The sequence below is a fragment of the Pelobates fuscus genome, chromosome 12 (genome assembly GCF_036172605.1).
Source record: "Pelobates fuscus isolate aPelFus1 chromosome 12, aPelFus1.pri, whole genome shotgun sequence".
Classification (NCBI taxonomy): Eukaryota; Metazoa; Chordata; class Amphibia; order Anura; family Pelobatidae; genus Pelobates; species Pelobates fuscus.
Window position 1 is genome coordinate 127,198,303 of NC_086328.1, and position 25,750 is coordinate 127,224,052.

The 25,750-nt window shown below is 43.7% G+C and overlaps 2 protein-coding genes across 2 annotated transcripts in view; one reads left to right on the forward strand and one right to left on the reverse strand.

Annotated features, from left to right (window-relative positions):
- The window catches only part of OVCH2 (ovochymase 2), a 60,539-nt gene extending 38,538 nt beyond the window's left edge, over window positions 1–22,001 (forward strand). The window contains exons 18-23 of the mRNA XM_063437533.1: window positions 4,072–4,220; window positions 8,896–9,061; window positions 9,607–9,708; window positions 10,413–10,536; window positions 12,249–12,391; window positions 21,208–22,001. Of these exons, the coding sequence (XP_063293603.1) occupies window positions 4,072–4,220; window positions 8,896–9,061; window positions 9,607–9,708; window positions 10,413–10,536; window positions 12,249–12,391; window positions 21,208–21,341 (818 nt within the window). The 3' untranslated portion in view covers window positions 21,342–22,001. The remainder of the gene's footprint in view (window positions 1–4,071; window positions 4,221–8,895; window positions 9,062–9,606; window positions 9,709–10,412; window positions 10,537–12,248; window positions 12,392–21,207) is intronic.
- A 2,130-nt stretch (window positions 22,002–24,131) lies between these two features.
- Window positions 24,132–25,728, reverse strand: FREY1 (Frey regulator of sperm-oocyte fusion 1). The gene is made up of 3 exons (XM_063438292.1): window positions 25,542–25,728; window positions 25,021–25,085; window positions 24,132–24,424 (listed from the first exon to the last, which is right to left on the reverse strand). Exons 1-3 carry the CDS (start codon window positions 25,622–25,624, stop codon window positions 24,288–24,290), a joined length of 285 nt encoding a protein of 94 aa, XP_063294362.1. The 5' UTR covers window positions 25,625–25,728; the 3' UTR covers window positions 24,132–24,287.
- Window positions 25,729–25,750: the final 22 nt, after the last annotated feature.

Sequence of the window (25,750 nt, forward strand, 5' to 3'; positions counted from 1 at the left end):
GGCCGCCTAGAAACCCTCCACAAACACCACCCGACCCCCTCTCACCTTGACCAGCTCACAACAGCTAGGGCCCTACTTAAACGCCTCTCCCTCTCAACCACGGCCAAAGCACTCACATGGACCAAACAAAAGTATTATGAAAAGGGCAACAAGGCAGACTCGATGTTAGCAAAACGCCTCAAAAACAGACACAAAACGAGTCTCTAAGATCCGCACATCAGATGGTACAATGAGCACCGACCCACACACAATCGGGAAAACCTTCCAGCAATACTTCACGTCCCTTTACAACCACACCCCAGACCCCCAATCTGACCTCATTCGATCCTTAACGGACGACTTCCTCAAGAAACTCTCCCTCCCCTCCCTCACTGATACAGCCAGAACACTAATCTCAGCAGACATATCCCCAGAAGAACTACAAGCAGCAATAAAATCCCTGAAACCCAATAAAAGCCCCGGCCCAGACGGCTTAACAGCTATCTATTACAAAACATTCGGAGACATACTCACCCCACGACTATGCAAAGTCTTTAATGCAATGCTCAAAGGCAACCCACTACATGACACAAGCCAACATCACCCTCCTACCTAAACCTGGGAAATCCCATGAAGACCCAGGTCACTTCCGCCTCATTTCACTCTTAAACATAGACCTAAAACTCCTGACCAAAGTCATGACAACAAGAATTAATCCCCTCCTACCGAAACTCATCAACCCAGACCAAGTAGGCTTCATCCCCCACAGACAAGCACAAGACAACACCAGACGGGTCATAGACCTAATTTGGTACGCCAACCATAAACGCCTCCCGACCGCCATACTCTCCCTAGATGCCGAGAAGGCCTTTGACCGCCTTCTCTGGCCCTACCTATTCGAAGTCCTTCGCAAATTCAATTTCCCACAAGAACTCACCCACTTCCTCCAAGCCATGTACCACACTCCGACCGCGCAGCTGCTAATCCCCAATATTACCCCCCCTCTTTCCCTATACTGAACGGAACCCGTCAAGGCTGCCCCCTGTCCCCCCTACTATTCGCTATATCCCTCGAACCATTGCTAGAGACCATACGTAACAACCCACACATCAAAGGGCTTAAAATCAGGGACGACACATTCACCATCGCAGCATACGCAGACGACATCCTCCTTACCCTGACCGACCCCATCCCGACCCTGACCACCCTCATAACAACCTTACAAGAATACTCAAAGATATCGGGATACCAACTCAACGCCACTAAATCGGACCTCATGCCGCTCAACCTCACAGAACCCGTTATCCGCTCCCTAAAACAAGACCTCCCCTTCCGTATTTGCCCGACGGCGATCACTTACCTGGGAGTCCAAATCACTAGTGACACCACCGCCTTATACAAAGCCAACTATCCCCCACTCTTCCAGAAAGCATTCCAAAACCTGGAACGCTGGAAACCGATGAACATATCTTGGCTAGGAAGAATAGCTTCCGTTAAAATGAACCTCCTACCCAAATTCCTCTACGCCTTCCAAGCACTACCCATCCCCTGCAATAAAACTGACCTCAAAAGACTACAAACTGCCATAGACCGATTCATTTGGAACGGGAAAAAACCCCGTATCCGCAGAGCCACATTATATGTACCCAAACTCTCCGGAGGTCTAGGCCTCCCCAACCTTACACACTACCTATATGCAGCCCACCTGACACAAATCCAACATTGGCATCTTCCCCCCGCACACAAACGATGGGTAGACCTGGAACATCTCATCTTTGGCCGAGACCACCCCTCCCAATACATGTGGCTCCAAAGGCAATACAGGCCACTGCCACCCCCCACCTCCCCGGCAATCACCCACTCCCTAGACCTCTGGGACCGACTCAGCGATAAATTTGACTTGTCCACAGGCCTCTCGCCCCTCACCCCAATCCTCCGCAACAAAATGTTCCAACCTGGCCTCACACCACAACACTACGCCCATTTTGAAGATCGCGACATAGTTAGGTTGGGACACCTCTATCCTAACGGCAAGCTCCTGCAATACACTGAACTCCCCAACTCTGAAACCTTGACCACATTTGATTACTTCCGCTACCTCCAACTCCGAAGCTTCGCAGCGACCGACACGGTTCGCATAGCAGCCACCTCGTCCCTAACCGGGTTTGAAAGAGACACCCTTCAGTCACCATCCAGGAAGAGCCAAATATCATCTATCTACATAAATCTAACCACACACCACACTCAGATAGCCCTCCCATACATCATGGCGTGGGAAAAAGATCTCGGACCCCCCGTGGACCCCACGGACTGGGCTGACATCTGGGCATCTATTAAATCTATTTCAATCTGCGTCACCCATCAAGAGCAGGCATACAAAATGCTCTTCAGATGGTACCTCACCCCCTACCGCCTAAAGGCCATGAAACAAAGCACCACCAACCTCTGCTGGAAAATGTGCGGAGAAACAGGCACATTCCTCCACTGCTGGTGGACATGCCCCAAACTTACACCCCTATGGATAACTATGACGACCCTCCTATCCAGACTACTTAACAAACCAGTACCCCTTGACCCGTGGGCCCTTTTGCTCTCTAAACCCCTGGACAGCTTCAACCGTAGCGAAAATAAGCTCATAGCGAGAATAGCCCTAGCCACACGCCGAGCAATCGCCGAAAACTGGTCCACACCACGTATACCCACTCACCCTCAAATACACACGAAAATCACAGATAGCATAGACATGGACAGACTAACAGCACAGATACATGACACCCCTAAATCATTCCACAAGGATTGGGACCCATGGCTCGACGGAAATAATGCCCTCCCGTGGTGACATACCAGACCAAACGACCAACACCACCAACGCTCACCACGACTATGGAGAAGCGCACCGCTCCAACCCACCCCTAACCCAACCCCACCCGCCCTGGGCTCGAGGGGAATACCCAGACGGGCAGCAGCCCCCTATTCACCTCTCCGCAGTTCCTCTCCCTACCCCCTTAATAACCCCCCCTACCTAACACTCCCCTCCCTGTAACACCCATCCTAACTACCTGGCCCTACTGACACAATCACAATCATCGATCGACACGAAGGCCACACCCCCTCAGACAGATGTCCCCCTCCCCCCAACAATAGGACGACCACCACCGAAAGCTTCTGGCCTAATGACCCTACGACCTCAACTATCTCTGTTAACCGGAACATCCCGGAACTGGTACCTTGCTGGACGCATCGTAACCACCCCAGGAACCCTGTAACACCACCTGACCACAGATAACACGATCTGTAAGGTCACACACGTAACCTCCCTGATTCAAGGTCCTCAAAAGAAAATGTTATAAGAGATACCAAAACACAATGCCAGAAATATGTGCTACTGAAAATATTTTGTATCCTATTGTAACCCCCTAACTAACCAACCTCTTTTTTCTGTAAAAACGTTCATTAACTTTTGTTCATGAAAACTGAAAAATGAAAAATAAAGAATCTTTAAAAAAAAAAAAAAAAACAACATGCAGGTAAAATACATAGTTCCAGCACGTGCTAGTGAAGCAGTGTCTCTTTATTCAAGTGTCTCTTTGTAAACGTGAATAAAGCTAAAGGGACACACTGCTTCACTTGGGTGTGCTGAAAGTATTTCATTTTCTCATTATCTCCATTCTGCTTTTTTTTCTCCTGTCAATCCATACAATGTTTGGACTGCAGGAGGAGACAGATCGAGACGGGATGAACATACTGGATCAAATTTTAAGACAATTTGACTTGTTATATGCTTTTTGATCTAACAAAGAATGTTACAAAAAGAAACATCTGTGGGTCATGGAATTCAATAAAGCCCGTTTTAAACAAGAATACAATTTAACAAAATCTCAAAATAAAAACACAAAGTAATTAAAGAGTGAGACAATTATTGTATGGCCATGGACATCATAAATTGCTGGTCTATATAGCTCCCAGGTTCGGAATTATTGACCCTACTTGTTCGAAAATACAATTTGGAGCTATCATAATGGAATTGCAGCTTATTGATAAAGACTATTACACAACAACGTTTGATATATTGTCTCTTTTATAACGCAGGAGTACTGGAGGCTACAAAACTGCAACAACTTGAAGTTCCAATCCTTCTGAATGATATTTGCAAAGCGTACTACGCAAGCCGTCCTGGGGGGATCACAGATCAGATGTTCTGTGCTGGGTTTCCAGCAGGAGATAGGAATGATACTTGCACAGTGAGTAGTTTTCATGCTTAAGTCTTCTTCTGAATTGTTAGTTAGGCTCCAAGGTCATCATCCAAGAAATTCATATATAAAGAGCACCTATGATCCCTAAAATAACAATAGTTTTTTGGGGGGAGTATTGGTTCCCTTTTGTTCAGGTGCTAAAAAGAGATTGTTTACGGTGTTTTGGGACTCCTTTGCTGCTGCAGCCCGTTCCCCTTTCAAAGAAACAAAGCTTGCCTCCAATGCTCCAGTCCAATGTTTCTTCAAAGTAGGCATGCACAGCCAAATGGCACTGCCTGCAATGGGAAGCGTTGTATGTCCCCTTCCTCTCAGTATGACAGCCACTAGAGGTGTATTTAACTCGGCATTCTACAAAACTGCACTGTTTTACATTGTTGGGTTAAAATGACATGGCCACTGTGCCCAGACCACTTCGTGGAGATAAAGTGGTCTGGAGGACTTTAGTGGTCCTTTAAACAACCTCTGCATGATGGACAACCTATGATCCTACAACTATTTATGTCTCTCTTTGAATGGGAAAAACATCCAGCTGGTTAAAGGCCATCAGGTTGTAGAAATATGCTGTTAAGACTAGAATCTTAGATATATTATTGTTGTGTTTTGCTCTTTGAATTATTTGGGTCAAAATTTTTGAATGATTGATGGAGCAGAGCAAAACTGTATGATGGCAATATGGATATTTTTTTTGATTACTTGTGTGCAAGAACATTCAGCGCTGGGATCCTAACATTAATCTAAACCCAAACACCAAATGCTGTAACTCTAATACAAAACACTAATCATGTGCGTATGTCCGACTGCACAGTTTAACTAATTTCTAGATTGCTTTAACACACTTCAGCCGGTATCGTAAACAGAGCAAGCAGCGCATATAATCTCTAGGAACATGTAAGAAAAATAAGCGGAGACAGTGTTAAAGATAGATCCAAACAAGGAAGAAGAATGAAAGCAGAGAGGCCATGTTAAATGGATACTTTATAGGCACCGTGCAACTCTATCTTAACAAAGTAGTTTTGGTTTCTAGATCATGCCCCTGCAGTTTCACTGCTCAAATATAGGAGTAAAATACCCTTTGTTTCAGTTCATGCAGCCCTAACCACACCTCCCCTGACTTTGACTGACCACAGCCTGCATAAATAGAGGGTTTCATTTTCAGTCAGATCTTAACTTGCTTTAGAAGTTTTTATTCCTGCTCTGTTAATTGTCTAAAAGTGAAACTATAGTCACCAGAACAACTAGAGCTTAATGTAGATGTTCTGATTTCTACTCCTTGTCCCTGCAGGCTTTTTAATGTAAACACTGCCTTTTCAGAGAAAAGGCTGTGTTTACATTGCTGCTTAGGAAAACCTCTAGTGGCAGTCACTCAGACAACCACTAGAGGGGTGCTTCCTGGATCACTGCTGCACACTCAGCAGCACTAACGTTCAGCGTCTCCACCCCCTGCATGGAGGCGCTGAATGTTCATCACAGAGACGCATTGATTGATGAGCAGATGCTGACGGGCGCAGAACTGTTTTATGAAGTGCATGCACAATAGCCTCCCAATGGGAAGGGCTGATATTATCAAGTTGGATGATCTCAGTCAAGGGGACGGAGTGGGGGTGGAGAACTGTAAAAAGGTGAGTAAAATCACCTTTTATTTTGCTGACAAGGGGCCGGGGGCATAAATCGTACTAGTAGAACAGAAGTGTCAGAAATACATGCTTGTATGCCTGACACTATAGTATTCATTTAACCACACACAGGAGGCACTTGTAGGTATTAACATAGCAGGAGATAAAAAAAAAAATAATTCTAAATTAAACAAACCGTGCAATAATCGAATTTTAAACATTAGATCTCACTTTACAGGAAGTGTTTAGGAAGGCTGTGTAAGTCACATGCAGGGAGGTGTGGCTAGGGCTGCATAAACAAAGTGATTTAACTCCTAAATGGCAGAAAATCGAGCAGTAAGACTGCAGGAGCATGTTCTATACACCAAAACTCCTGTATTAATCTAAAGTTGTTAGTTAGTGCCTATAGTATCCTGTTAACCATTATGGCCTCCAGCCTTGGTCAACTTTGGATATTAGAAGTTACAAATGCCCCAAGTTCGGGTTTTGTGATTTAAAATGTATTTATCAGCCTCATTATCTTTTACTATTGTATGCATTTCCTTGTAACTTCAGTTATTCACAGTGCTGAGGGCTTACAATAAGTACTGTACTTACACAAAACCACCACATTTGTTTTAGCCTATCTTCTTGTGTCTGTATGGAAATTGAATGGTTGAAATATCTAAAAAATAAAGATTACTGAAATCCTACAGCTAAGAACGATCTGTATAAAATAAGGGATTTAAAATTAATGCATTAATAACATTAATGGTTCTAACTTCTAAGTGATCCTTTTTCCCTGAATCATAATCTAAATTTATTTTAATATGTTTTCACTAAGTAAGTTTTACATATGAATGTAGGTCACGTAACACTAATGCCATGGATATCCTTTCAGACCCTGAAAAAAATAAATAGAAAAAAGAATCACTAGTGTATCTATAGAGAGGAATTAAATTCAAATCTAATATCCGGCTTGGAGTCCATCATAGTACGGGTTAAAAAATGTCTGCTGTGTTCTGTACGTGTTGAATTCTGAATCTGTGCCAGACAGTCTGTTCTGTCTAAAGCATTGGAAATCACTGCAAATGTTTGGGCTTCAACCCAGGAGACACGATGACCTGGGCCTAAGCTTCCTGTAATTTAGATGTTTTATGGATGCTTTGTATTTTATTATTCTCACGCAGTTCATTGCCAGCCCTTAAAGGATCACTATAGTGTCAAGAAAACAAACTTGTTTTCCTGACACTAGAGCATCCTTGGGGGACCCTCACCCTCAGGGTCCCCCTCTCGCTGGCGTGAAGGGGTTAAAACCCCATCAACCATTTACCTTAATCCAGCGGCAGGCTCCCTCGGCGCTGGTGACCTCTCCTGCCCCGCCGACGTCAGCTCCCGAGTGGAGCGGAATGCGCATGCACGGCAAGAGCCGCACGCGCATTCAAACAGTCCATAGGAAAGCATTTCTCAATGCTTTCCTATGTACGTTCTGCACTTGGATGCGAATTTCGCATCTAAAGTCGCAGAAGCGCCTCTAGCGGCTGTCAGGAAGACAGCCACTAGAGGTTGGATTAACCCGGTTATGTAAACTAAAACTGCTATGTTTACATGAAGGGTTAAAACCTGAGGGACCTGGCATCCAGACCACTTCATTGAGCTGAAGTGGTCTGGGTGACTATAGTGTCCCTTTAAGATAAAAATACCAACATATGGGATGAGGCGGATAGTGAATAGAGAATTAGAAAGTCATGATGACTTCACTTCTATTTTCTTTCCAGTCTGTGTAGATTCAAGATTTTTCTATCTAACCAGACTCTTAGGTGGACTAAAAGAAAAGACAGAAAATATCCCTTAAACAGGGACTTTGAAGTGTGTCCTGAAGATATCCAGAAAGGGGGTAACCTTAAATATAAACTTACAAAAGAAAAAGTGATCCTAGGGCAGAAATGTCCAGGATACACAGATAGGATATATCAGAGATTACTGTTACTGTTAAAAACCACAAGTTTATTAATAATCATAAACACAAACAAAAAAATAATAAATAAATAATGAAAAACACACTACCCCATAAAGAGGAGAAAATGAATCTCAATGGGCTTTAAAGGGGAAGCCAAATGAAGGGGCAATACCAGAGGTTAAATGTTCCTATGTGGCATATAAGTGCCCAATAGAAGGAATAAGAATAGCTGTAAAGCCTATAATGGAGACAGGGTAGACCTCCCTAGTGTGGAGCCATCGAGCTAATAATACTCCATAGACCTATATTAAACATTCTAACCCTCTAGCCCCAGATGTAGCAAAACACTTGGAATAGCAAAACTCTTGATATACAATGATGAACAGCTGCTTGGAAGTGATAAACTAAGCTTAAATCCGGCTTCTACTCCCCATAAAGTAAATAAACACCCCCAAACAGTGCTGAAATGACGGCTCTTTATGATTTTTTAAAACTCACATCACTATCCATATTTCTGCCCTAGGATCACTTTTTCTTTTCTTAGGTGGACTAACAAAGGTCCAGCCAGGACAGAATGTGGACAATGAGCTTACTTTGTCTCTGATCTTATTTCCTCTAGAGCTTTCTAAATACTTTACACAGTGAAGATTGGAATTCTTAGATTGTAACGGTTACATTAGTTAAAAGTTTTTATGGTCAGCAATTGTGAAGGACCCTTTCAGTGTAGGAAAATCTGTTCAGTGGATTATTAATTCATTATTATTACTGCCCTTCACCTAGTAACTATATAGAATGGCAAACTAAGAAATTATTCAGCGCGAGCAGTATTCAATAACTACTCTAGCTACTGTCCTGAGTTTATTTCATTGTAATTTATTTGATTTTATTTGCTCCAATGAAACCATATTTATATTTATTCTCCTGATGACCCAACACTTTCCTCCAACATTGTTTGATCTTGAGAGGGTTTGTTTTGTTCTCCTTTGAACCCCCTACCAAGTATTTGCATTAAGAGTTAATACCAACAGGAACAACTACGACAGATGAAAATAATTTGTAATAATGAAAAGCAAATGGGACATTGAGATACCATCCAAATTGTTTGTTTCAGGACCGATCTGGTGGACCACTGGTTTGTCTGATGGATAATACAAGATACTTCTCAGTTTTTGGAATCGTGAACTGGGGGGTTAACTGTAGGGAAAACCCCAATCCTGGAGTCTACACTAACGTTTTCTCATTCATTGATTGGATTGGTCAAATAATAAATGGATCAGGTAATGTGTGGATGGAGGGATTTTTCGTTAGATATTTGGTGTTTTCAGGAGCGTAATACAATGAGGGATTTGTATGTCTCTCTCACACAATCTTCAATTTCTAGACCAAAACCAGCGCCATGCTGATGAGACCCAAATGGTTAAAACTTTGCAGTTCATGGCAGGTTTCTGGTCACTGGTCTCTTCGGATCACAACCTGTGCTTTGGTTTTAAAATCTGTGTTCAAAGCAGATTCCATTGCTAAGGGTATCTGAAAAATTGCACAGTGAAGTAAAACGCAATGACTGAATGTGCTCATTTGCATATCAAGCTGGGAACTCTGGGATATTTGTAGAAACATTTCTTGCGTTTCTGTGCCCAAGGGGGACTTTCCATAGTCCAGCCCGAGATATGAAGGTGATGCACAACAGTAATATCTCTCTCTTTCTCTCTCACTGTATGTATCTATCGATATATATCGATAGATAAAAATAGATACCACTGTTAAGTATAATCAAAAGTCTTCCATCGTGGACATTAAATACTTCACATTCCACTTTATACAGCCACAGAATCGAACAAAACAATTGGTGAGCTTCCAAATACATTTCTCAGGGGAGATGAAGGAGACGAACCCCCAATATCAAATAACACCATTTTATATAAAGGTACAGCTGTTTTCTGCTACTTGAAACTTTGTTTTTAGGGGTACAAATAGTAAGGTAAAATATTGATATAGAGAATTAACCACAAATTATGGTTTAGTGAGTAAAACCTTAATAAGCCGACTAAATATTATATTACTTTCCATATAAGCACGAAGAGTACGCTAGTCTGTGAGGTCTCCACCATGTTCCAATTTAAAGAGCTCTAGGTAACATTGTCCGAACGCACTCTCTGCATTCATTACACCTCACTATAGTTCAGTGTTTGTGTTTCTCCCCCTCCAATGATACAATGTGTTTCCACCGGCTATGCCAGGATTGAACTGGCTTTTGATATCAAGTGCTATGTTTTTAAAAGGTAATTACAAGCTACCACCGCACACTGTTGTGGTTTTGGTGCCGGGGTGCCATGGCATCCCCCCAGTGTAAGACATCAAGCAGTTTACTAATAGTTGGACAACTTAACCAGGGTTTGCTAGGCCGCGGTCACCTCCTCCATTCATAACCTTTCTTTAGCTCCCATGAGCTAAGTCCTATCGCACTTTGGCTGAAAAGGTCAGCTGATCGCTTTCAGCCAGTAAGGTAAGCCCTGCACTGATAGGCTAGCTCAGTGTAGACAGCTTTCAGCTCTGCTAAAGGAGGTGACTGGACCACAGGTAAATTGTCAAACCTGTTTTTTTGTGTCATAATTTTAATTATTTTTTTAGATCCTTCTTCTAATGTGTCCTCGGAAGGTGTTTATTTTGTTGCTGGCTGTGAAGATGTGATTTTGTTGCAGCCAGGAGACATTAAACTAGATACAAACGGTCAGGCATATCCCAGTGGCTTCAGGTATGTGTTTATAAATGGCTCGATTTGCTTTAGTGCCAGTGGGCTTGTAGTATGGTTGTATGTATATGACGTTGGTTTTATGTCATGATGAATAAGTGATACCAGTCTGGGCCTTGCTGTCTAGCGGGTAAATATCGCCACTTCTCTATATCAATAAATGTAAAATAGAATGATCATGATAGGAACCTCTATTGTTACTTCAGTCGTGTGTTACCTTTACCGTTACTTTTGATACTGTCATGTGGAAAATGTATTGTCTTTATCTGTTCCGGTCAAAATAAAGAGCTGGAAAAAATAAGTAATAATCATGAAAGCATTTGAATAGGATTGATCCAGTGGGCTTCCGACTGGAAATGACCCCCATTTTGTAATGTACTAAAAAAAAAATAAAGTAAATAAACTAAAAAATGCCACTAACAGACGTATTCACTTATTCACGTGAATTCACAGAAAATTTTAAACTTAAGGCCAAAATAGACAAACTGGAAAAATTCTCTGTTTACAGTTCATTGACTTTGGCCTTACATTTGAAATGTACTTTGGATTGTCCCTTTTGTGAATAACCCTGTGAGTTTCCCTCATTCAGTGGTAGTTTGCAATGTTTCCAGAGGTCAGGAAAAGGCTTCTCAATTCTCAGTGCTAGTTTCTGTTCTTCTGAACTGGAGCACCAAACATATTACAGAAATCCCTGTAAGGTCAATGTTAATGGATATACTCTTCACCCCCCAACACTTGTTTTACTCATGAAAAAGACATGCATGATTTATTATTATAATTATAAATATCATAATAATAATAACAATAATGAAACTGCTCTGCAATATATTAGAAAACTGATATCTGCTTCCGTAGTAGTAACATTCCATTTAGACCAGGCCTGTCCAACCTGCGGCCCCCCAGATGTTGCTGAACTACAACCCCCATGAGTCTGTCAATGAAACAGATAGCCAGGGAATCATGGGAGTTGTAGTTCAGCAACATCTGGGGGGCCGCAGGTTGGACAGCCCTGATTAGACTTGTACTAGTGTTAACCAAAAATAGACATATGAAATAGTTCTAGCTAAATAACTAACTAGTATCAATATACAACTGCTCAGTTTATGACACTTTAAATTATATTGGCATTGCACAACATGATTGTTTTCATATTTTGCCACTAGATGTCAGTAGACTAATAATTTTTGTATCATTAGGACTGGATTCCTTTCTAAAATAAACATTCAACTGGTTATTAATTAGCTGTTCTCCCTTTGATATATATAGGAACATTTCTATTCAGTTTCAAGGATATGCAGATCTCTTACAACAGATCTAGCTCACAATGAAAGCTGTCCAAATAGCCCTAATTTTAGTTTAGATTTTATTTGTTTATATAAGGTCACAGGTCTCAGTCCAATGTTGATATCTAAAACGCCCCTGCTCACAAAGTGCAGAGTTGCTCCCCCTGTCAGCTACCTCATACTGCCCCCTATGTCACTGCTACTGTCACTAACTGGGTCAGCCAGACTGCTTCGGATGGACACGTCGAGGTTCTGTGTGGGGACATAGTGGAATGTTTTTGAAAATATTTATGCAGGTTTGCACCATTCCAAAGGCATTAATACACAAAATGTTTCTGGAAAAAAATATTCCATTGTTTCATTCTTGCTGCTCTGCATATGAAGTGACAACGCTCTTGATTTGATGTCATTGTAATATGTTCTTGTTATCAGCTGCCAATGGAGAATCATTGCCCCAAAAGATCAAGTCATCAAGCTGGACCTCAAACTATTGCATATGCCAACAGAATCGAAAAAAAAGTGCTGTAATTCTTTGGTGGTTTACGATGGAATTTCCAATGGTAAAATATTGAAAGGTGAGACATTATTCGTGATTTCTGCATTTCTATAAAAATGGATGTAACTGAGTGAGCTCATGCACCTCTATTCCCGTGTATGTATTATACCTGGACATCTCCGTAGAAAGCAATACATCTCGTTTGTTTTTCATGATGGCATATTTGCCTTGGAGCCACCATGATGCCCTCAGGACTGGTGTTGTATTGGATTTTGCATTCCTCGGGGCTTGGTAATTTTTGTGGGCCAATACACCATCTGAGACCTGCCTTCTGCTCTACTCAGAGACCAATAGGGAGCAGAATTTGGGTTAAACTGTCCGTTTTGGTTGGAGAGCAATTTGGAGCAGTGATAGTTATGACATTAAAGGTAAGTATGTTTTATGGCTAGATTTGTGAGATTAACATTACATTAGGTTTAATTTAACAATCAGGAAGAGCATTGCATTTTAATTAAAGGAACACTATTGTGACAGACCCCTTTTGGAGTGACAGATACCATCTCGGAGAATTGCCGTTGTATTTGGATTATTGTGGATTTCGGGTACTTGTGGATCCGTACGGTACACACCGCCACGTGGAAAGAACAATGGGTCGCGCCCATACTGGTCGACAGATCCAAAGTACCGAAATAGAGACACCGGATCCAAGAGAGAGTTTTTGTTTATGTTATATGGTTCCTGAGTAAATGGTGCAAACGTGTATCTAGCAAACGGCCCAACCGATCTAGGGGATTTTCACGTATATTGTTCCCTTAGATCTCCGTTCCCTAATACACGTAGCACATTGCATTTTCGCATTTTCGTTATATATTGTGTGTGTTATTAAACCTGTAATATTTGTGAAATATTCTGCCCGGCACAGTGGGAGTGACTCCCACTGTAAATGTATTATCTCCTCCGGATACGGGGAGGAGTTGTTGTACGGCATAAAAGCCCGAGTTGCAGAATAAACATTATTCCTACTTTGACCCTCAACACAGAGTCTCGTCTCGTGCTTGGAGGGGATGGCTATTACTTGGATGCGTAATTATTGGGAACCTGTTATGCTTTAGCTGACTTCATTCTTGGGGGAAAGGACACCTTCTCAGCGGCGTAAACCCCTACTACACCGGGGTGCCGCTACAATTGGTGGCAGCGGCGGGATCGTTCTTTCACCCCAGAGGGACAGCTACCGAGAGCAATCAGGATGGAGGCCTACTACGGAAGGTTGAAACGATCTACCCTAAAAGACTTGTTGGAGAGCCGTGGTCGTTCGGCTAGCAACAAAAAGAAAAGAGACATTTTGGCAGAATTGGTCGCATTGGACTTAGCTGAACAGAATGGCGAACTGGGTGTCGAACCAAACCCAGAACCGGAGATCGCATTGGTCCGAACCCCGGAAGACGAACGATTCGACCACGAGGTGAGGGTAAGGCTGGCTCACTACGGACCAAACCCCTCACCTAGGATCGTGACTCAAGTAATTGCGGCGGTCGATGCCAACCGGCGCCAGACTTCAACCAGCGCCAGTCCAATTGCTGGGACTTTTCAAACTCCCGAGGAAAAGAGGAAAGTACACTTTGCCGCTTTTAAAAATTTTGTAGAAACAGAGGGGGAGATTGACCAATACTTAGCGGATTTTGAGCGTCAATGTGCCTTACATAAAGTACCCTCCGAGGAGTGGGTTAAAATTTTGTCTGGCAAATTATCCGGACGAGCCAGTGATGCTTTCCGGGCGATCCCGGACCATGAGGTGGGAAATTATCGATTGGTCAAGGAAGCTCTATTGTCCCGATATGCGGTAACCCCCGAAGCATATCGGAGACGCTTCCGGGAATCCCGGAAGCAAACCGGTGACTCCTACACCGAATGGGCCTGCCGACTACAACGCACGGCTGGCCACTGGATGGATGGGTGCCAAGCTACCACCGTGGAGGAGGTATTACAATTGTTTTTGTTGGAGCATTTTTTTGAAAAGGTGGACAAGGAGCTCAGAGAGTGGATTCGGGATAGGAGACCACTTACCCTACCCGAAGCCGCCCGGCTGGCCGACGAGTATGCAGACGCCCGCAAACCCGACCCCTCGGTCCAAAAGACAGCTCCCCGAGTAGAAAGCCGCCCCGTCGGCCCTACTCCAACCACCCCCGCTAATCAACCTAGCTACAACAGTCCCTCCCGCTTCGCCCAGTCCAGTGTCCCGGACCGCCGGCGGTGCCATAGGTGCCAACAGGTGGGCCACCTGAGAGACAAATGCCCACTAGATCCAGCTCGACAAGCTTCTTGGAGGAAGCCCGCTGAAGGGAACACCCGGCCCTTTACCTCAGGGGCCCATTGCATTGAAGCCCAGCAATGGGGGAAGAGCAATGGGAAATTTTGCACGAGGCCAACCCCCTATATGCGGCTGCCGTAGACAACCGTCAACATCACCGACAAACAGTCCGAGTAAATGGACAAGTTGTCAGTGGATTACGAGACACTGGGGCCACCCTAACATTGATCCAACACGACCTGGTCCCCGAAAAAGAACATACTGGCCAAACGGTGGCCGTTAGAGTGGCCGGGGGTGCGGTGCATCGTCTCCCCACGGCCCGAGTGCATTTGGATTGGGGGGTGGGAGCTGGCCAAGTGAATGTGGGCCTGATGAAAGGGCTACCAGCGGAAGTACTCTTGGGAAATGATTTAGCCCCGCTGTTGTCCGCTTTTGCCCCTCAAGGCCCTGCTGGAGCCTGCCCTGTCACCACCCGGGCTCAGGCTCGTGCTATTGGAATCGGCCCGCCGGTCGCGGAGACCCAGGTAAGATCTAACCCTCCGACTGTGACCTTAGGACAGACCCCCTTAGATTGGGATACCCCTGAGACTTTTGGGAGGGAGACGCGGGAAGACGTCACTCTATGAAAGTATAGGGATAAGGCAGATAAAGGGGAACCGGGGACAGATGGGGAAAGCTACGAGTGGGTGGGGGATAGACTGTATAGGATCCCCCAGGAGCCCGCAACAGGTAAAAACCCCGTCCCGCAGAAGCAACTAGTGCTACCGAAAAAATACCGACAAGAGATCATGAGGATCGCTCACGATATACCCTTAGCTGGCCATTTAGGAGTACGTCGCACGGGCCATAGGATTACCCAGAATTTCTTCTGGCCTGGGTTTAACCGGGACGTGCGACAATACTGCAGAACCTGTGACACTTGCCAACGGGTGGGTAAGAGGGGAGATCGCCCAAAGGCTAAATTAATGTCGATGCCGATCATTGGGGAACCTTTCTATAGGGTCGCCGTCGACATTGTAGGCCCCCTAGCGCGACCTAGCCCATCCGGTAAGAAGTACATTCTTACTGTGGTGGACTATGGGACCCGGTACCCCGAGGCAGTACCCCTGTCAAATATTGAAGCTGAGACGGTAGCCGATGCATTGGTTAAGATATTCACTCGGGTGGGGTTCCCTAAAGAAATCCTATCCGACCAGGGAACCCAGTTCACTGCCTTACTCACACAGCAGTTATGGAAAGTGTGCCACATTGAACCCCTGCTCAGTTCCCCGTACCACCCCCAAACTAACTGTCTCTGTGAGCGCTTTAATGGGACTCTCAAACAAATGTTGAGGACCTTTACGGACGGTTGCAGAGACTGGGAGAGATTCTTACCCCACCTGTTATTTGCGTATAGGGAGGTCCCCCAAGAATCTACGGGTTTTTCTCCCTTTGAGTTATTGTATGGGAGGAGGGTGCGAGGACCCCTCGATCTCATTCGGGACCACTGGGAAGGGGAAACCGAACAGGCAGGGACGCCTATTGTGCCATATGTCCTGGAACTCTGGGACCGCATGGAGCAACTCTCCCTATTGGTAAGGGAGAATCTCCAGGCGGCCCAGGGGCGACAGAAACGATGGTACGATAGGGGTGCCCGGCAACGACTATTCCACATAGGGCAGAAGGTATTGGTGCTAAAACCGGTGAAGGACAACAAACTGCAAGCTGCGTGGCAGGGTCCTTACAAGGTTCTAGCCCAACTCTGTGATACCACCTACCTTATTGCCAGCTGTGCAGATGAAAGGATCCAACGATCCTTTCATGTGAACATGTTGAAGGAATACCAAGAACGGCAGGAAGATATTCACGCTGTTTGTGCCCCAGCTACGGATGACCCCGAAAATTTACCCCTACCTGACCTGCTAGAAAGAGAGACTCACCCCGACCCAGTTAGCCTAGTGAAGCTGGGAGAGCGACTGAACCCTACTGAGCTGGAGCAAGCTAGACAGCTCCTATGGGAAAAACAGAGTACCTTCTCCCAGGAGCCAGGATACACCACCCTGGCCATGCACAAGGTAGAAACCCCAGGGCAGACCCCCCTCCGACAACCCCCTTACCGTATTCCAGAAGCCGTCCGGGACGGGATGCTAAAGGAAATACGGGAAATGACCCAGCTGGGGGTCATTGAGCCATCAGACAGTCCCTGGGCCTCTCCCGTAGTCCTAGTCCCCAAGAAAGACGGAACCACTCTGTTCTGCGTCGACTACAGACGACTGAATGAAAAGACTACCACTGACGCTTACCCCATGCCCCGGGTAGACGAATTATTAGATCGCATAGCCAGGGGTAACTATCTCTCTACCATAGACCTCTGCAAGGGTTATTGGCAGATTCCCCTGGCCGAGGATGCCGTCCCCAAGTCGGCATTTGTCACCCCGTTTGGCTTATACCAATATAAGGTCATGCCATTCGGGATGAAAAATGCCCCGGCTACGTTCCAGCGAATGGTGGATCGGCTCCTAGATGGATTCCAGGAGTTTGCGTGTGCATACCTGGATGACATTGCGATCTACAGTGAGTCTTGGGAAGAACATTTAGTCCACGTAGGAGTAGTACTAGATAAGATTCGGGCCGCGGGCCTGACACTAAAACCTGAGAAGTGCCATTTAGGAATGGCCGAGGTCCAATACCTGGGTCACCGAGTAGGGTGTGGAAACCAGAGGCCGGAGCCTGCCAAGGTTGAAGCAGTAGCGAACTGGCCCACACCTAATACCAAGACCCAAGTATTGGCCTTCTTAGGGACCGCCGGGTATTATAGGCGCTTTGTCCCTGATTATAGTACGGTAGCCAAGCCCTTGACTGACTTGACCAAGAAGAATTTACCTAGACAGGTCCTGTGGTCTCCCGCTTGCGAAGCCGCATTCCAATCTCTCAAACATGCTCTTGTTAATGCTCCTGTCTTGGCTGCCCCAGTACCTAACAAACGTTTCCTTGTACATACAGACGCTTCCATGTATGGACTGGGGGCTGTGCTGAGCCAAATCGGGGAAGATGGAAAAGAGCATCCGGTCGCATACCTCAGCCGAAAGTTGTTACCGAGGGAAGTGAGTTATGCGGCCGTAGAGAAAGAGTGCCTGGCCCTGGTATGGGCATTGAAAAAACTAACTCCTTATCTGTATGGACAAGAATTTTCCTTGGTAACCGACCACAATCCATTGGTATGGCTTAACCGGGTCGCAGGAGACAATGGACGATTGCTAAGATGGAGCTTGGCCCTGCAAACATACAATTTCACCATCAGCTATCGACCCGGTAAGCTAAATGGCAACGCCGATGGGCTGTCTCGACAACTTGACAATTCTCCGGACAAGTGAATTCCGGTCATCCCTAAGTTAATCCGAAAGGATCAAGCCAGGTCTGCCGGAGTGTACCACTAGGAGGGAGCCGTGTGACAGACCCCTTTTGGAGTGACAGATACCATCTCGGAGAATTGCCTTTGTATTTGGATTATTGTGGATTTCGGGTACTTGTGGATCCGTACGGTACACACCGCCACGTGGAAAGAACAATGGGTCGCGGCCATTTTGACCGCATGAACTAATGACCGAACACTCACGAACTTTCCACACGACGAATTTCAACCTTACCGGTAACGTACGCCCATACTGGTCAACAGATCCAAAGTACCGAAATAGAGACACCGGATCCAAGAGAGAGTTTTTGTTTGTTATATGGTTCCTGAGTAAATGGTGCAAACGTGTATCTAGCGAACGGCCCAACCGATCTAGGGGATTTTCACGTATATTGTTCCCTTAGATCTCCGTTCCCTAATACACGTAGCACATTGCATTTTCGTTATATATTGTGTGTGTTATTAAACCTGTAATATTTGTGAAATATTCTGCCCGGTACAGTGGGAGTGACTCCCACTGTAAATGTATTATCTCCTCCGGATACGGGGAGGAGTTGTTGTACGGCATAAAAGCCCGAGTTGCAGAATAAACATTATTCCTACTTTGACCCTCAACACAGAGTCTCGTCTCGTGCTTGGAGGGGATGGCTATTACTTGGATGCGTAATTATTGGGAACCTGTTATGCTTTAGCTGACTTCATTCTTGGGGGAAAGGACACCTTCTCAGCGGCGTAAACCCCTACTACACCGGGGTGCCGCTACAACTATAGTCCCCTAAATTACTTTAGCTAAATAAAGCAGTTTTAGTGTATAGATCATTCCCCTGCAATTTCACTGCTCAATTCACTGTCATTTAGGAGTTAAATCACTTTGTTTCTGTTTATGCAGCCCTAGCCACACCTCCCCTGGCTATGATTGACAGAGCCTGCATGAAAAAAAAACTGGTTTCACTTTCAAACAGATGTAATTTACCTTAAATAATTGGATCTCAATCTCTAAATTGAACTTTAATCGCATACAGCAGGCTCTTGCAGGGTCTAGCAAGCTATGAACATAGCAGGGGATAAGAAAATCTTAATTAAACAGAACTTGCAATAAAGAAAGCCTAAATAGGGCTCTCTTTACAGGAAGTGTTTATGGAAGGCTGTGCAAGTCACATGCAGGGAGGTGTGACTAGGGTTCATAAACAAAGGGATTTAACACCTAAATGGCAGAGGATTGAGCAGTGAGGCTGCAGGGGCATGTTCTATACACCAAAACTGCTTCATTAAGCTAAAGTTGTTCAGGTGACTATAGTGTCCCTTTAATAAAAGTTATATTGTATACATATTCACTTCTAGGAAAGGTTCTCTGTTTTCTGAGAGTTCAAAGTGAGTGAATCCAAAGAGATTTCCAAATTCAAGGCCAAAGTAGTCAAACTGAAAGTATGGCTGGATTAGAGAATTTCTCCAGTTCGGCTACGTTGGCAAATGCCGCGCTCGCAGTAGGATCTCCCCTAGGAAACCATTATTCAATGCTTTCCTATGGGGATTCCGGCAACGCTGGAGGTTCTCATGCAGAGCGTGAGAACTTCCAGCGTCATTTAGACGACCAAACGTTGTCTAAGAACCCGGAAGTCACTCTAGTGGCTGTCTGATAGACAGCCACTAGAGGAGGACTTAACCCTGCAAGCGAATTATTGCAATTTATAGAAACTGTAATAAATACACTTGCGGGGTTAAGGGTGATGGGAGTTAGCACCCAGACCACTTCAATGAGCTGAAGTGGTCTGTGTGCCTACAGTGTCCCTTTAACTCCTAAATAGCAGAAAAATGAGCAGTGAAACGTCAGAGAAGGAAGGAAGGAAAAATAAATTAAGAAGTGAATATCTATCTAATGTTTGCCATGTCGTTGTTTCTGTGACATTCGCTAAATATAAATATATTATTTGGTGTCTAATGGAATTGGTTAATGAAATGTTGTTTAAAAAGACTTCAGAAGGAAAATATGAAACCTACACAATTCTCTTACAGGAATGGATTATGTAATATAATCTCACTGCAATTCTATCTCAAACCTGGTCTTATACAAGAAAGGTTCAGGTATTACCAGAAACAGAACAAGACGTACAATGTGTGCTGGTAGAATAATATTGCACATTCTCTTCCCTGGGAACCATAAAATATAAATCCAGAGAATTGGATCAGACAATGACACAGAATAATGTCTCCACCAATTCATTTTCTGAAACCAGTTGGTTTTTCCAGTGCACTTTATGATGTCACCGCCGTTGGCTGCTCACTGATGTTACATACTGGTGCTTCCTGACACAAGACCCAAAGCAAACACTAATTCTCCAATTCTATGCATGGGGCTGACTAGGGAAAGTCTGGTGATGGTGGGAGGTGTGCTATTTCCCCACAGGCCACTTCCATTGAGGGGTTGTGGGCAGCAGCCTCATTCTCCTGCAGATTTATGCAATGGGGGGATTGTTGGAGGTCCGTTAGTAATGCAGGAGTAAGACAGCAGGCAGGAATTGTGAAGCGTATTTGCTAGCCCAGTACTGTGGAGGCTTGTGTCACAAATCTCTGGGCTCTCCAGGATTGGTCCACTGGGATATTTACTGGTAGACTGCAAAATGTAGGGTGGCCAGACTGCTACACTATGACATTTATAAGACTCGTTTGTTGTCATTGGTTATGGATTCAGAATCTGTGACTTTTTGACATGCGCAGATCTCTGAATAATCATAAAGTCATGCTACACAGGTCATATTGATAGAGATTGCTGGGTTATGGGATTTCACACGTTGTGACTCCAGTATCCACCATCTGTTACACAAATATATTGCATTTGCCACATGAGACAAACCATTGCATTTTATATAATATTTGGCAAAATCAGTCTAGGGAATAAAAAATGGGCAGGTCAGTTCCATAAATGGGGACACAGCGTAGTTGTAGCCTGAATTTTGTAATTTGGTTTTTAGTTAACTACTCTGAATTCTCTGTTAAGTGAATAACCCATTCTATGTTCATAAAAGAAAAGTATTATCACAGTGCTTATACAAAGAATGCTTACTATGAGTGTGCATGTAGTGATTCTGGACTCTGTCCTCTAGATAAACTATGGGGTTCACCTTTGCGCTGTCTTTTGAAGGACTGAGTCTGATATGATATTGTTTGCACAGTAAATTCCCTGTGTGTTCTCTTGCAGCCCAGCTAACTGATGACATGGTTCCGTGTACTGTATGGTCTGAAAGTTCTGCTGTTACTGTAGCAATCTCAACCAGCTCTGGGAATCCTCAGCTCCAATTGTTGCTGGTCTATAGTTTCCACAGCAAGGAATAGTCACTTCTGGAGGTCTCTCTAGGTGACACGCAGTGAATTATTTCATCTGTAGGACAGTGTTTCCGAACCTTGGTTTTTGACCTTTGCCAACCCCCTCCCTTTTTTCTACTAGTACGTGTTTAAGGACAGGTGCACATGAATGAAAAAAAAATGAACTCACCTGCACTCATGTCACAGTTTGCTGCTCTGGTTTCTTACTCAAATTATTTTGCAATCAATCTATTTAATTCTGTTTTGTGTTTGTAATAAATTTAAAATCATTAATATAATTATGATGAAACAAAAATAGTTATTAATATGATGCGATGTACAACAAAATGACCGTTTTGAAAACAATGAATTTTTCAGACAGTGAAGTCTAATAGACAGGCTCTCTTACGTGACTTGGTTTATCTTTGAAAAGTTAAATTCATGTCATATTCCCATGGGGATTCCCTGAGTGCAGTAATGTAATAACTACATTTTCCATGATGCTGTGCTTGTCTTTAGACTAGGTGTTATGGGAAGCTTATGCCACAAGTTTATACAGTTGATAATTGGAGCTTTGACAGGCATGAGACAAAACATAGGTGAGAATAAGAGTGTTAATTTTTAGGGAACTCTCCAAGTGCCCAAAGCACTACAGCACACACGCCGTCGTTGTTCTGGTGCCAGGAATTAACTGGTGCCGTCGCATTGTAAGCAGTCAAACCATTTTAGAATGGCGTGACTTCCTACCTAGGGTGCCTCTTTGGGCTTACCTGAGCTAAATCCTGCAGTCCAGGGCTTGTTCATTGGTGTCGGTTGATTGCCGGTTGATAGACCTCAGCCAATAAGCTAAGCTCTGCACTGCCGGGCTTGGCTCAGACAATTAGCTGTAGTGGTTATGGTGCTTAGAATGTTCCTTCAAACAGGCGAATGTCCATATGCCTTGTGAAAATTACCTCTGTTTTACTTGCTGACCACAAATCCTGTTAAGGAATACACCGTCTTTTATTATATACTTACACAGTTATATAGGCTGAGAAAAGAACTGCGTCCATTAAGTTCGGCCTTTTCTTACATTTTGCAACAAAATAGTAAAAATACGTTTTCTTGACCCCAGAATGGCAATCCGATTTCTCTTTCGTGATTTCAAGCAATATATTATTCCATACAGTAATCACGTGATCGTGTTTTAATAAAATTATATTTGTCATACTTTGAGGACACACTAGAATTTTGATTTTCAATTGATTTTAAGATTTATATAATTTCTATGATCTATTAATCTTTGGTGTTCAGTTTCGTCACCCTACATAAAATGAGCCTTTTCTGATAATATGCTGTTACAAATGGTAAAAAAAATTTAATGTCACTACTGTTTTGTTATGTTTAGATCTGTTTATGAATGAATTGTTACGTAAAGCTTACACTAATAAAACACATTTTAAACTCTGTCTTTATTACCTCTGTCCAGTTTATTTCTTTTGAAAAAGTCAGCGCTGAATGAGGGCCATTACAGATAAATAAATAAATGGAGGTGCGAAGAAGGTGGTATTGAGGTACAAAAAATGTAGCACGTGTAGGGAGCCAGAAATAAGATGAGAAGGGTGGGGGGTCGTTGGTCAGCACCAGGTTACGGCAAGAAGGAGGTGCAAAGCACACCCACCTTCCGCCAAAGCAGGCCTGCCTGCCACCTGACTTCTAACACCTGGGGTAGGTAGCTGTCTAGGGTTATTATAATTATTATTGGTATTTACATAGCACCAACTAATTCCGCAGCGCTTTGCAATATTATGAAAGGAGGGAAATTTACAATAAATAAGACAATTACACAGGAACAGTAGGTAGATGAGGGCCCTACTCAAACGAGCTATGTTGCCTTGTGGTTGGCTACAGGGAAAACAGTGCCTTTTGGGGGACCAATGTCTCTTCTCCTGCTCACAGTGTCTTCAGTAACTTCATGAGATGACAAAAGAAGAGCGATCTTTGCAGCAGGAGGCGAGGAGGATTGTAATTCAATTGTTTGACTGCTACTATCAATCACTTCCTGCAGGCTCCTTACTTCATCACAAAGAAAACTACAACGAGAGACAGCGAGGGCAGAGCTGGGGCAGACTGACACATGGCAAAAAAGAGGCCCCAGAAATTGTTAGAAAATAGCTTTACCTTTTCACAGCAAACATATTATGGAACTTTGTTTAGTTTTGAGGAGGAGCAGCAACTCCTAAAACCCATATTTTTGATGTGTTGCCAAATAACACAAGAGATCATGAAATAATCAAACCACATTGCGGCAGGTGTGTCCTCTAAGTAAGGCCAAATCTAATCCTGTTTGTTTTCAAGGGTGTTGGGGAAAACCACAATATATCAGTGTAAGTTAAAGGAGCAGTCCATTGCTATAAATCAATACATATATTCATAATACTGGAATGTTACTGTTACTCCTGGCCCCCCATTGGCTTCCCCTTTCCTCTTAATTGAAATGTTCACTTGTCTGAAATTTAGCAGCAAAAGGGTTTCTCCTCTGCAGCTCCATCCCACCCAGGAAGATCTCCCTGCTAATAGAATGCAGAAAGCAATGCTTCTCTTAGAGAAGAATTGAATCGAGTGCTTCTCTCACATATTGATAGCGGGGAGGACACCACTTAGAACCTTTATAAAACTGCTGAGTTTCCTTGAAATCTTCATTTTTATAATATGTTAAAGGGAGGAACCTGGAAAGCAGGGTAGTTAGTGACTGTATTTTTATTTTAATGCATACTTTAGATATTTTCCAAAACAAGACACGTACACCAAAATTAATTGAGAAACAATGGTGGTGTATTTTTCCTTATGCCATTAAATGCTTGTTGGAGACTGTGTCTAAAGGGGGTTGTCACCTGGTCTGTAAAGGATACTCCATGGCTTATCTGCACCAGTTTAAACCTCTTGGTGAGTTTGGATTTTGTGCCAGATTCAGCAAAAACCTTTGTGGAGCGTGGTTTACATTATGTCATCGTAGTAGAATTCCCCGATATCTGGTCCATCTCTTTTACTTTTCCCAGCCCTTTTCAGACTCTCTGGTTGCTTATGGGTCGTTCGATGCTTCAATGAAGGATATCTTGGTAAAAACCCACTTTCTACAAAGAAAGATATGTTATTACACACAGTGACAAAATGTGAAGTAGTTATTTACAATACCTTTTGGTCTATCTTTTGTAGCAACTTGGCCAGCATAGTGTCTAGAATAGTGTCTAGAAGGGTTTACTCCAGGCATTGGCAACCTTCGGCACTCCAGATGTTTTGTATTACACCTCCCATGATGCTTTGTCAGCACTATAGCTGTAAGAGCATTATGGGGGATGAAGTCCATAACATCTGGGGTGCCGAAGGTTGCCTATGCCTGGTCGGTAAACTGATTTGTGGATTTGATGCAATCTGTGCTTCCAAATGTAGATCAAAATATCAGAATGGGAAAGGTTTTGTTATTTTGAGCAAATACTACTTTGATGTTGACTATTAAACATTACTAGTATTATTTACTAAATTGAGACTTGCTGTGAAATGTTCCACTAAAATCCCCGAAGTGGAACGATTCTCCAAGTCAGCTATGCTTCTTGTTCAGCTATTTGGCCATAAATTTGAAATCCACTTCAAACTCACTTAGAATTCCTGACACGTCTCACTTTAACAACTAATTCTGACCATTTATTTCTGCAAAGACGGGAATCATTACCATCCACAAGCCCAAAATGTTCAACTGGTATTTCCAAGGGGATCTCGTCATCCGATTCGACGCTCCTGAAATAATAAAAAAAAAGAAATATTAGAACAGTCCACGCAATGAGGACATCATATGGGTTAAAGGGACACTCCAAGCATTATAACCACTGGTTACTGTAGTGGTTATGGTGCCAGGAGAGTCTTGGTGCCTCCACCCCCAATCTAAGTAGTCACACCGATTGTTATTGGTTTGAATTCTTACCTGGGCGCTGCCCTCTGCCTCAGATAAGCCTGGCAGTGCAGGAATTAGCTCATTGGCTTCGAACAATCAGCTGACACCAATAAGTTGGCCCAGCATGGCAGTACTTAGCTCAGGATAGAGAGAGCTAACAGAAACTCCCAATAGCAGCCTCCAGCTTTCACTTTCAGCTGCGGAGAGGCATAGGCACGGAGTGTGGTGGTTATGGTCCTTGGAGTGTTCCTTTAAATAGAGCCGAGTTATCAATTTATCAGCAGGGTAAGAAGAACACATACCTCCGAAAAATAGGTAGAGAGGGAACCACATCCAACAGCACAATCATGTAGAGCATGAAACACAGCCTGTTATAATTATCCATGGACTCACAAGACGCTGATTGCAAAGACGATTTTCTCTGCTCAGTGACCTGATATAATTCCGTTTTACTAATTGATGTCACTAGAAAGTTATTGCAGGACAGGATCTCTCTTCTACACGCTGTTAA

Coding starts and splice junctions, on each gene's coding strand:
- FREY1 (XM_063438292.1), bottom strand. CDS start 25,624: ATGGATAATTATAACAGGCTGTGTTTCATGCTCTACATGATTGTGCTG. Junction 25,086..25,541: donor TCTCTACCTATTTTTCGGAG/GTATGTGTTCTT, acceptor TTATTATTTCAG/GAGCGTCGAATCGGATGACG. Junction 24,425..25,020: donor ACATTTTGGGCTTGTGGATG/GTAATGATTCCC, acceptor CTTTCTTTGTAG/AAAGTGGGTTTTTACCAAGA.